We start from the raw sequence: 12,614 nt of genomic DNA on the forward strand, positions 1-12,614 counted from the left end.
AATCATTGCCTCTATTATCACATGTTCTCCCCAAGTCTTCATGTGGCAGGCCACCTTCTTATAGGTTCACCAGGAATCCTGGATTAGGTGCCCTGCCTAGTCCAATATGGCCTCATCCAAACATAGCTAATCAAATCTGTAATGAGCCTCTTTCTAGAAGGCACTACATTCTTAGGTACTGGGGGTTAGGGTTTCAACCCAGAACAATTAGGGGACACAAGTCAACCCATTACAAATACTAACAGAAATTGGACCAAGGTATGCACTTTCCTTGTATTGTTTTGCTCATTTCTCACAGCAATGCTATAAACTAGGCAGGGGTGATATTTATGAATCAGGATATTTATGGTACTGGTGTGGCTTGGGCAACAACCAATCAGAATGGGCATCTATCCACCCAAAGGGGACATCAGTCAATCAGACTTACTGAGGACAATCAACAGAGCCTTATGGTTGTTTTGCTGTGGTGGTAGGTCTTTTTATTTCTATTACTTAAGACAAGAAAATGAGCTTCAGGAAAGGCCAAGGAACTTGCCCAAGGCTGTGCAGTTAATGAGCATAGGAGCCAGTACTGAACCCAGCCCTGGTTGACCGAAGTCTGTGTTTTTCTCTGCTGTTTTTCAGCCAGATTTAATTAGTGGCTACATAGAGCTCTTACATATCAAAATTCTCCTCTCCCAGGTTCAGATTTAGGGCTTCCCGACAGCTGTGACTTTTAGTTTAATGTTTTCTCCACTAATCTAGGAGATTTCCCTAGAAACTGCTCCAGTCTCTCCCCCTTGAGAGAAGGCTTGTTTGATGACTTTTCATTTATAAGAACCCAGATTCCACTTAGTTCCAATAATCAAGAGCAATTTTAAACCAGTAAACCTTGGTCCAGGAGGAGTTGGGAGACATTTTTAAAACTTGCCCTTTCCTGGGACAGTTCTCTATTGAGCTAGCAGTTATAGAGAACTAGGGCCTGGCATAGGCTCCTTCTGGGTTCGTGTACTTCTCTGAGCTCTCTCTGGTGAGTGTCCACCCAGCTCAGGCAGGCATTATTCACTGTTGTCACTGACCTCTCTGCTTTTCTCTTCTACTTCTTTTCTAGAGGAAAATGAAAGCAGATGGGTTGAATGGCATGAGGTGCTCCAACTGAAGGGGACAGGAAGGGAAACTCAGGTTTATTAAATACCTAATTAAGAAATACAGTATTTTAACTTAGTTTGGCTAAGCTCATGTCACTTAATAATTATTTCAAAGTGGCTTTTCTTTCTGTGTCCCTGAAAGCTTCCTTTCCTGGCTTCCTCTCCACCTCCACTTCCTATTCCTCTGTTGCAAAGGATCATTTCTGCTCTGCAGGAGGTCACTCCCTCCCTCACACTTTTCAGGGATGCTGGTGGGCACAGTTTTGAAAATTTTCCTAGGGAGAACTGCAGGGAGAGGCTGGGGTCCCCCTAACTTGGCTGAAGCCCAATGCCCTCACTTAAAGTCCTTCTAAGGTGGTTTCTCTTTTCCTTCCCTCCCCCAGATCCTCCTCTGGCTTTCCTTCCTCACAGTGAAGAGCTCTGGGAAGGTTACAGAAAACATTCTGTGAGCCATCACCTTCTTTCCCAGATGTAGAGCAGAGGGAAGGAGACTGATCTCAGGAGTCCGGGGTAAGGGGAGGAGAAGAAGCTAGAAGGTGTGTGCAGTGACAGCACCCTCTGGGTCTTTCCTGGAGTTTTGTTTTTCTTTTTCTTTCTTTCTTTCTTTCTTTCTTTCTTTCTTTCTTTCTTTCTTTCTTTCTTTCTTTCTTTCTTTCTTTCTTTCTTTGGAGTCAGAAAGGGGATGGAAGAGACAAACACAGAGCAGAGGGACCCCAGGGAGAGAAAAATGGGAGAAATGAGTATGTGGGTTGTTGGGCAGGTAGCAGAGGTGATCCCTTGGGGTGGGTGACCAGTGCTCTGTTTGGATTTTCTAGTTTTGACCAACTTTAGTCCCTAGGGGGGATTTATAAATGAGAACCATTTCTGTGGAAACCAACACTCTTTTTTGTGCTTTTTTTAAAAGTTGGAATTAGTTTAAAAATAGTTTTCTCTCTGCCACTGGGATGCTCTGTCACTTGGAGAAAGAGGGTAATTATGAAAGATGAGGGTGTAATGTGATTACAGCCGGCCCCATTGTGTCAGCCAGGGAGGCAGCACAGGGCTGTGGGAAAAGGCAGAGCCCGCCCGGCTCCCTCAGTGCTGGGCCTTTATTGGGCCTGTCAGATTTTTGACAAGAACCCGAGGGCAGAAAACTCCCAGCAGGCAGGACTCCATGGCTGGCCTGCAGCAGACAGCAAGGGTGCAGGGGTGTGGGATGATCACTGCACCAGGCTGGGCTATCTCCCCCCTGGCCCCTCCTTCCTGCCCAGGGCCCTGAACCACGGGCACTCGGAGGCACCCTGTGTGGGAATCTGCAGAAAGGTCTTGGCTCAGGGCCTGATGAGTCTACATACATTTTTTGGCACAAATGTTGAGCCCAGTATATCTGTAGCTCTGTGTCAGGGTGGATTAGAGAAGCCACAGTGGCTGGGATGTGAAATCTGGCTGCTGGTCTTGTCCTCTGGCTCTGTCTCGTACTATTTGGGAGAACTCTAATTGACCAGACCTTTCAGAACAGCTCCTTCTTCATCTAAAAAATGGAGTGTTGAATATAAATCAAGGGAATGATACAGGGAGCAATAAAAATCTCACAGCTGGATGTGAATATGAGGTCATTCAGGTTGGAATCCTAGCTTTGCTTTGGAACTAACAAGTCTGGGGAAATTTTACTGCTGAAGAGTGGCTAAGTTCCTTTTGAGCAGCTATAGCTGATAGAAAGTCACATTGTAACTTTAGCTCGAAGATGTAATGATGTATGGTCTAGATTTCCCAGTGATTTTTGGTGAATAGAAATCCCATTTAGATCAGGGAGGATTCTTAAAATCTGTAGAACATTTGAGAAATATATATCTATTTATATCTATATCTATATCTATATCTATATCTATATATCCCATTTAAGGTTCACAACAGTTGATGGGATTTTTCCCATTTTGTACATGAGGCTTAAAGTATGGGGATTTTCCCAATTACACAGTAAGTTATATTCAAGCTAAGTCCTGAACCACATTTCCAGATTCTTAATTCAGGAGTAGATGCCTTAGCCTCCCTCTATCAGCTACCTCAAAGTAGGTAGGGTATAAATAATGGATTCTTAATTAATCTCTACCCTTTTGGTCAAAAATTCTTCTAAGAGTCTGACCTTTTGCTATCATTAATGTCTATTTTTCATCTGTGTTTCTTGAGAGTGGAGAACAGCATGTCATCATTTGCTGTTCAGTTATTCTCCTTGAAGAGTCATTTTACCTTTCATCTTTCTCTTTTTTGCATTTAATAAACCACAAAAAAAGTTCCTTTGCAAGAAAAATTGCCAGCCAGCCCTGCAGGCCAAAATGACAGTTTCCATTTCCCACCCAAAGTACCCCTTAGAACACTTTGAGAAATTGATTCAGAAGATAAGAAGAGGTCTCTGTTTTCTTGGGCCTTATAATCTAGTTGAGATGACTAGACTAATACATGTGGAAGTGAAGAACAAGGCAGGACTGCCCACTTCTGTGTGTTAAACAAAGACCACTCATGTTAACAGGAATCTTATGGGTGAACAGAGATCACAGTGGGAGAAATGACCCGATAAGCCTTCCTGAAAAAGTTCTGTTCAAGTTTGGATGCAAAGTGATGTTGGAATGTGGATAAGAATTTTAGGGAGTGGTTGGCAAGAGGGGCAAAAGGTACAGTGTAGACAGAGTTAACTGGAGTCCCAAGGCCAAATGCAAGGAAGTCTGTCCTGTGGATCTTCAGTCCTCATGTAGACTTAAAGTCCCTTCAAACTAGATTATGAAAAGAATACATCATGCTGCTGGAGAAGGGGTTGGTCACACGTTAGCACTGCTCCCACAGCTTCTTGTCCACTGACCAGTGGGTCTTAGAGGCCAACTCAGGGCCAGGTCAGTGCATAAACATGGGCAAGGAACTGTAATAATGAGAACTGTGAATGAAGGAACTGACTGCTTGATTCTTTTTATGACATTGAAACCCTTTAGAAACAAACAAATCTCAGGAGTATTCACTCTTAAAAATTATATTCACCCACATCCAGACTACCTGATAAATTCATCTGCTCTAAAAATACCTAATGACAGCCTCAAATATATAATCCATGCTGTTTCCAGTTACCTGGCATAGCTACATTGGAGTTGATCCTTCTAGCAGGGGCCAAATAGTTGCTTTCATACGGATATCCATTAATTTCTTCAGGTGACTTGTATATTGGAGGTGGAAACTTACTGAAGTTGAGCTCTAGTGGTCTAAAGGAGTTATTTACTTTGTTGTGTAAGGTATGTTTTTTAGGGTATGAAATAGCACCACCCTATCCTAGAGACTACAAGCAGGTGAATTATAACTTCTAGTGCATGAAATAACATAATTATTTTCTATCTGAAATTTGAGGAAGCTCTGAAAGTGGTGGTATATGGAGCAAAACTTGTTTTAATTAAATTCAGTTATACACTGCCAGGAACTGGGCCAGCTTCCATGTGAGATGGTTAGGGTAGGCTGGAGAAGTCTCAGGGAACTACTCATGCACCTGGGAGAAAGGTATTCATGTAGCAAGAAGACATAGAAGACCATGATGAGCGCCACATCAGAGGTATGGGAAATTTTTCTGGGAGCAAGGCAGAAGAAAGTATTTGCATTGAAAGACTCTAGAGAAAGGTCAATGGAAAAGGTGGCTTTTAGCTGAGTCTGAAGAACGAGACAGAATTTGAAAGAAGGCAATGGAAAGGTGGATGCAGTGGGTGGAGTGGAAAAGGCGGAAGATCATGCTCATGGAGGGGCATGGTTCCTGGGGTGGTAGAATGTCCGGGTACTTCTGTTCAGGGGTGAAGGATGCAGACATGTCAGAGAGCCTTAATTGGCATCTTTAGAAAATTTCTGTGTATCTGTGGGCCTGGTGAGCTGTCAGAGGCTTAAAAAAAGGGCTTGACATGATTAAGGAACCCTTTGACACCTACAGTTGCAACTGTACTCAAAGATGAATTTCAACTTGAAAAAATAAAAGTCCTTTTCCTGGTTGTTTATCTTATTTTGCAGTTATTTAGTTTGCAAGGCCCAGATTACCCTTCCTCATTACTTTAGAGAGTGGTTTTTTTAGGGTACATAATTTCTCAAATTTCTTTTCTCTCACTCTCTTTCTTTTTGTTTTTTTTGGTACCGGAAATCGAACTCGGGTAGTTGCACTTGCAAGGCAGGCGGTGGAACCACTGAGCTAAATCCCCAGCCCCTTCACTCTCTTTCTTGATAAAATGGATTTTGCTCTCCATTAAATTATACTGCATCATCTTTATTATTGTTACAAGAGGGCACCAATGGAATTCAAATGTTTTAATAACTGCTAAATTCAGAATATGTATTGTAAAATATTGAACTTTAAAATGTCTCCAGTCAGAATAAAGACAAAAATTGACCATTTAGCTATGTGCATCTGCCTCTCTGAAGAATTACAAATACAGCTGGTGCCTGATGTGTTCTGAGCGCGGCTGGGCTACTGAGGCAGTGGGAAGTAGAACACGTTTCAAGGATTCCTAAAGTTCATGTGTGATCCAAATAGGGTGCTAAAGATACCCATGAAAAGGATGCAGAATGCTTCAAGCAGGTTGGGATTTTTATCTGAGAAAATGCCAAGTCCAATTCTCCTCTACTGCTACCTCCAGCCTTCTCTGTGCCCCGCTCTGGCTGCCTCTTTTCTGCACACACTCCTAGAGCTCTTCATTTTCTCCCCTCTCCATTTTCCTCCTTCCTCCCTGATCTCTTCCCCCGGAGCTTTGCCCCCACCAAAGGGGAGCCCAGCCAGAGTGCGCGTGGAGGACCCAGAGGCCCCCTGCCTTCTCTGCTTACCATGGGGCTGGTGGCGCCCCTCAATTGAAGGACACTGCTCTCTGGCTCTGCAGGGCTGACTCTCTTTCCAGGTAACTCCTTGGCCAAGCTCCTTGCCTTTTTTGAGGCTCAGCTTTCATGAGCCGCAGACCTCCTGGATCCAGAGCCCTTGCTGACCAGCTGTGGCTGCCTGGACTTGTCTCTGAAGTTTTCTACAGGGACCTCTTTTTTCCTAGGAAGAGTATTTACTCCAAATGTTTCCTCCTCTTCCCAACTCTGCTTGGAACTCACTTTCCTCATTCTCTCAAATGCCAAAGTAATACAAGACGCAGTATTGGCAATAAATTAATGCTTTCTGAAAGTCTGTTTGGAAACAGGTAGGGCTTAAACCGTAAATAACCATGACATTTTCATTTTAACAACAGCCTTCAACTAACCTAACAGTGGACATGGTTCAGTGTGGCTTCATGCTGTAGCAGAGAATAAGATTCATGGCCTGAAAAAGGTTCCAACAGTTTCTCACAAATTGATCTTTCTACCTTTCCCCTTTTGAAAAGCATTAAAATGAGTCAGTGTCATAGAACACCTGGCATTTGAAGAGCTCATTAGAGTTTTCAAGATGCTTTCCTAAAAGTCACTTAGGTTGTTGTTCCTTCTATCAATTCTGCGGGGTAGATAAGGTGAGCATACTGCTCCACTTTACAGATAAGTAAATGAAGGCTCATTCTTCTGAAGAGAAGCCATATCTCTGGTGCTAAAGAAACCATGTTTTCTGCTACTTTTGGGAAATCTGTGGTGTAAAAGGGGATCTAGTTCATATTCCCTTCAATGTGCGTCCCTCACAGGAATAACAGAAAAATACAGTGACATTAAACAAATTAATTATAAAGGCCCAGGTTTATTTATGTTTTTATGGCTTTTCAAAAATGTATTCCCTGAGCCAGTGTAGTGACACTTGCCTGTGATCCCAGCACTCTGGAGGCTGAGGCAGGAAGGAAGATCATGAATTCAAGCCCCATCTTTACTACACAGAGAGATCCTGTCTCAAAAAGTCAAGGTGTGGAAGGGGAGTTCTCTAAATTAGAAAAGGAGTTTTATCCTTCTACTTTCTTCACTCTCAGGACATTTATACATGTGTGAATGAGTGTCTGGCTGGGGTAGGTGCAGAGCTGGCAGAGGGGTGGGGTCTGGCCACCCAGAGGAAGAGGGACAAAGTAGAGACACCAGCCCCTGCCAATGCAGAGGGAACCCTTCTCTGCCTTTGTTTCTTTCCATGGATTTATGCAACAACTCTCCTGCTGCAGATTGGAGGACTATGCCCCTCAGATTCCCTAGCAACACCTCAAATCTTAATCCTTTCCTGGTGTCTATAATGGAAAAACCTATCCTTTTGATCCTAGTTTGTGTTAGTAAGAAGGATTTCTGCTGGGGAAAGCTTTAGAATAGCATTCCCCCTGCTGAGCAAGACACTAGCTTGATTCATTAAATGTAAAGCTCAAAGCAGGCGAGTGATTTCCTAAAATGGCTCTGATAATTTTCCATGCCTTATTTATCAGTTTCTGGGTTTGAAGATAATTATGAGGTATGCAGTGACATATCCTTTGACAGTTCTGGAATATTATACCTTCATTCATCTAGACCCACGAATGTGTTTAGAAGGATCTAAACTTTTGATCTCCAAGATGAGTCCACAGTATTAACTCAACAATGAATATTTATTGCTTTTCCCCAAGATGACAAGATGGGCTTTTCATAGAAGACTGAAGGCATGGGACTGATGGCTGGGTTTGCCCAAGCCAACTGCATTTGATTAGGAAGGGGAAATCCCCACCACCTTTGGGCTAAGCCTATCGGATATGATTTAACTGTGCATCCTGTCCCCTTAAAACATACATGCAGGATTTCTCTATGAAGGATGGAAGGGCTTCCTTTGACCACTAAATAGTACAGCCGCATGCCAAGTAGTCTTCTAAGAACTTCATATATTAACTCATTTAATTTGCACAGCAATCAAACTATTGCTAATATTACTATTATTTTATTATTATTTTTTGGTACTAGGAATCAAACTCAGAACCTTGTGCTTTCGAGGCAGGCGGCGGAACCACTGAGATAAATCCCCTGCTCTGTTGCTAATATTATTATTTTGAGGTGCTAGTAATTGAACCCAAGGCCTCATGCCTGATAGGCATACGTTCTACCACTGAGTGGCACCTCCAGCCCAGAAAAACCATTGATATTGTCCCCATTTTGCAGATGAAGAAATTGAGGCACAGAATGGCTAAGTGATGTGTCTAAAATTCACAGAGACAGATTCAAATGCTTTGCTCCAAAGTTGTCTTTCAGTTTCAAGGAATGGATCTGGTGTATTGGGAAGCCTTCTTATGAGAAAGAATTTATGACAATTATTTTTTTTTCTGATCCCCTGAAGAATTTAATACTATACTTAGCATAGTAATTGTCAGCAGAGCTTTTGTTTGTTCCCCTGAAGGGAAGATTCCTGGAGGGTAGGGTCTATAAATTAGTTATCTTTATTCCCAGGATTTGGTGTAAAGCTCCAAGTATAATAAGCCTCCATCTCTAATACATACACATAGTACAGGGGATATGAGTCCAGCCAACCTTGCCTACTCAGGGGTCCTGGATATTCCCATAGATTAGTCTCTTCTGCTTCTAAAGTTGCTGAAATGCTCCTTTCTGCAGTGCTTTCTGGGGGAACTGCTGCTAGAGTATGCAGGTAACCTGGGAGGGCCCGGACATGCTGTCCTGTCAGCCATCAGCAGGGTTTATTGTTAGGGCAATAACTGTCCTGCCTACCCCAGTTCTAGCCTCTCCCACTGATAGCACCAGGATTATACCCCCACCCCCATCCTTTTCTTTTGATTGTTGCTGCCTGCCACATTGTTATTATTGTTTATTGTTATTATTGACTTTGGTACCTGTCAGACTGTCCAGACCCCCAATTATCTTTATCCTCCACATGTCTATCTTCACTGAAAGGGTAGTTTCTCTGACTACTCAGGCCCTGCAGGTTCCCATAGACTTAGCTTCTTCCAAAAAATGAAGAAGTGATCTGTGGCCTTCCTTGCCCTTGGATATGATGGAAATTGTTGGCTTCCTCCAGATCACTTCTGGGAGAATATGGAGAAGGGTCATTGCCTGGAGGGCAGGAGATTCTGCCTTGGAGACACAGTGTCTGTCTATGCCTCCTGCCTCTTCCATCACTGGCTTCCAGAGCTTGAGCAGTCACATGACTACCCTGAGTCTCAGTTTCCTTATGGGCAAAGGGGGAATGATTTATAATGAGAATCAAGTACCTGTGAATGTATTTTGTAAACTATGAAGTGGCACACAATTGATGGGAAGATATCAGCAGTGTTGCAGATGAAAAATAAGGAGAGACTTGTTCTGTATTTCTCCACAGGTCAGAGGTTTGTTGTGGGACATGCAGCTGTGGGGTCACCTTTCTTCCATAAGAGCAGGGGAAGGTGAATCAACTGACTGCTAATTAACTGTTGCATTGAGCAGAAATGAAGGTACTGGGGTGACTTAGAGTGATAATAATGGTAGTGCTTCTTAACTCACAAGCACAGAGAAGTGTCACTGTATCATTTAGGTGATCAACAACCCTCAGTAGTCAACTCTACTTTCCAGGGTGGAGCTGATGAGAATGTAAATTGAGACCTCAATCCCCTGGGAATCGTGAGGATGTCTACATTTTTTCTTGGTTGTTCCTGGGCTGTGGGATTCTGGACTCTCAGACACCATAAGGACACCTGGGGTAGAAGCTGCTCACTCAGCTATAGCAGCTGGGCATGAGGGCTTAGAGGGAAGCATCCAGGTCCAAGGGCCCAGAGGACAGGGCTATCCTGAGCTGGACTTGAGCATGATCCCAGGCAAGACTGATGCTAGGATTCAGCGCTATGTTTTGAATGTTTTCCCCAAAAGTTCATGTGTTGGAAATGTAACCCTCACGTTCATATGGAGGTGGGGACTTTGAGAGATAATTAGGATTACCTGAGATCCCAGAGTTGGGGCTGCCATGATGGCATTGGCGAATCTAGAAGAAGAAGAAGAGAGACCTGAGCTGACTCACTTGCTCTGTCTTGCCCCATGGCTCCACCTGCCTGATGAAGCAAGAAGGTCCACATCAGATGCCCAGTAGATGCCCACTCCATGCTCTTGGATTTCCTGCCCTAGAGATCTGTGAGCCAAACAAACTTTCATTCTTTGTAAATTATTCAGTCTTAGGTATTTCCTTATAGCAGCAGAAAATGGCCTCAGATAACAATGTGGCATATGTTGGTTGTAGTCAAGATCAATGGATATCTATAGAGCTGGGTTAGAGCAAAGGATCAGAACCAAAAGGAGATGAGGTATGTCAGCAACTAGGTTGGGGACCCCACATACACTAGGAGTCAAGGTATGCGTGTGCCAACCAAACACTGTAGGCCTTGGGAGTCAGAATCCTCTTACCACAGCCTCAAGTTGAATCAGTTAAGTCCATATTTTTAAAGAAACTTCTTTTCTGATTAGAAAAAGAGTACATATTCATTATAGAATAACCATACAGAAAGGTGATATTTTTAATATCCTGACCCAATGGAAGTCACTGATTTTGGTATATTTTTTCCAATTTTTTTCACTGGGTTTATTTCCAAATTGAGACTGGACCCTATTTGGAATTGATGCTTTAAACAAGCAAGTTCCTCAGGCTTTTTATCTTTAAGGAGATGTCACCTGCTGATTCCACTTGGGCATGGGAAGTCTGGAAGGTGGGTCTCTGACCACACTGGTTCCACATCCAGAGGCAGGCTGCAGGGTCAACAGGTCAGACCTGGCCAGGCAGGGCTGGGAAGCTAGGCACATACAACAAGGGAACAGCTTCTGCACTTTTTCCCCCTGGCCCTGCAGCAAGCAAGAGTCTCTCTCAGTTGTGGAGCTTCAGCAAGTGTTGACAGGGTGACAAGCTTCTCCACAATTCTCCTCATTAACATGTGTGTGGAATTGTGTCTGAATCCCACAGCCATGGTGGAGGACATTTTCCTTTGGTTCTCATCAGAATGATAAATCAGATCTGCTAGAGAAAGCCCTACAGGAGAAAAGGGTGTGCTCCCCTCCCAGAATCTGTCATTTCTGCCCAATCAGCCTGGGCCTCAGGCAGCTGGACCTGAAGAGAAAGTTCAGCAGGAATGGGACAGACTGAGTGAACAGGATGCGGAAGGGTGGGGAGGGGTGGGTGACGGAGAGTTCCTGGGCTCCCATTCTCCACCCTGTACTAGCTCGTTTCCATCAGGGCAACTGAAGAACCAAAGGCAGTTAGAAGGGATGGTGGGCAAGTGTAAGAGAACAGAAGCTGCTGGACAGGATGGGCAGTAGCCTCAGCAAGAGCTTCAAGCACTTGGGACCAAGCCAGAAACATTGGTTCAAGGTCCCCTGGAGAGTGACTCAAAGCAGAAGACTCTCAGAATGTTGCATCTTTCAGCCTCCCTGTGTCCAGGGTAGGACAGACTCTCACTCTCTACAGACACCCTGAGAGCAATTCTCACCCTACATGCTGCAAATAGACCTCAGGGCTCAGGTTTGTGGATGTTATTTTGGGATGATCAAACCATTTTCTAAGGCCTTATTTTAAGAGTACTTGACATGGGAGATGAGATGGTGCCATGGATGTGAGACTTGGGAATCATATGTGCTGGGAGCCTAGTCCTATTCTGCTAGCTGTGTAATTGTGTGCATCTGATGTATTTTCTGAGCCTCAGTACCTTTATCTGTAATGTGGAAGTTATAATACTCTAAGCTAACATGGCAGTTTTAGGCATTTATATGTGACAGTTATTAAGCATTTAATACAGGGCATGGCACAAAATAAGTGCCCTAAAAAAGTGGTAGCCCATCTGGTAGTGTCTTCTGAGGTGCTCTGTTGGACACTTATTCTCAGGAGCACTTGATATGAATAAACTCGAAAATTCATAAGGATAGATGGAGTAAAGTTGGGTTTTTATCAAAACCTATGATGTCAGTTCCTGAAGCGATGTCCTCAGAAGCTCTGAAAATGGCCTTCAGTGACAATGATGGCAGCTAGGAGCAATGAGATGTAATTGATCCATGTTTCCTATACATTGCCTGCTGCCTCTGCACTTGAATTTGCAGAGTAGCATTTTTTTTATCATATCCATAGACCTAGGCCTTTGGGGACCAAGAGCCCTTCTGGTCCTTCCTCCCTAAGTGGTAAATTAGGTAAGAACAATGTTAACAGTTCCAGGGCAGTGTGGAGGGTAAATTGTTGTTACAGTGCAGAAGTCACAATTTTTGTGGCTTCTGTAGTTTTGTATCACCAGGGTAAGGTCCTGGCTGGGTCTCAGCCCTGCACCCCCCCTCCCGCCCCCACCAAAGACAAGGGTTATTTAACCATGGCTTAGTGCAATGCTGTAGTTGGGCTCTAAATCAACCTGGAGCTGGGCCTTTGATCCTTGGAAGGAAGCTGCCTCAGGAGCCTGCTGACATCAGTGAGACTCAGCCTCTAGGAGTGTGCAGCAATTGTATTTCTCTAATTTAATTACCTCAAGGGGCAAAGTGTTTGGAGTTGTGGATTCCCTGAATAGTCTGGAGAGGAAATATCCTGCCATGCTGGGATGTGTGGAGGAAGAAGCATATCTCTATGGATAAAATTAGCAACCCCAGGTCTAATCTGCT

At 43.8% G+C, this 12,614-nt stretch overlaps 1 protein-coding gene and 1 long non-coding RNA gene across 8 annotated transcripts in view; one reads left to right on the top strand and one right to left on the bottom strand.

Annotated features, from left to right (window-relative positions):
• Tnr (tenascin R) overlaps positions 1-12,614 on the bottom strand; it is a 434,816-nt gene that overhangs the window by 93,630 nt on the left and 328,572 nt on the right. For 4 of the 7 annotated variants that reach the window (XM_087194345.1, XM_087194346.1, XM_087194350.1 and 1 more), the window contains one exon: positions 9,936-9,978. The exons of the other annotated variants lie outside the window; for them this stretch is intronic. In XM_087194345.1, the coding sequence (XP_087050471.1) occupies positions 9,936-9,962 (27 nt within the window). In that variant the 5' untranslated portion in view covers positions 9,963-9,978. The remainder of the gene's footprint in view (positions 1-9,935; positions 9,979-12,614) is intronic. 7 annotated transcript variants of the gene reach the window in all.
• Positions 1-12,614, top strand: part of LOC110350904 (uncharacterized) — a 79,080-nt gene that overhangs the window by 50,456 nt on the left and 16,010 nt on the right. The gene's annotated exons all lie outside the window — the stretch shown is intronic.

This window comes from Heterocephalus glaber, unplaced genomic scaffold (assembly GCF_053883595.1).
Source record: "Heterocephalus glaber isolate CG9 unplaced genomic scaffold, H.glaber_assembly_v1.0 deba00001600, whole genome shotgun sequence".
Classification (NCBI taxonomy): domain Eukaryota; kingdom Metazoa; phylum Chordata; class Mammalia; order Rodentia; family Bathyergidae; genus Heterocephalus; species Heterocephalus glaber.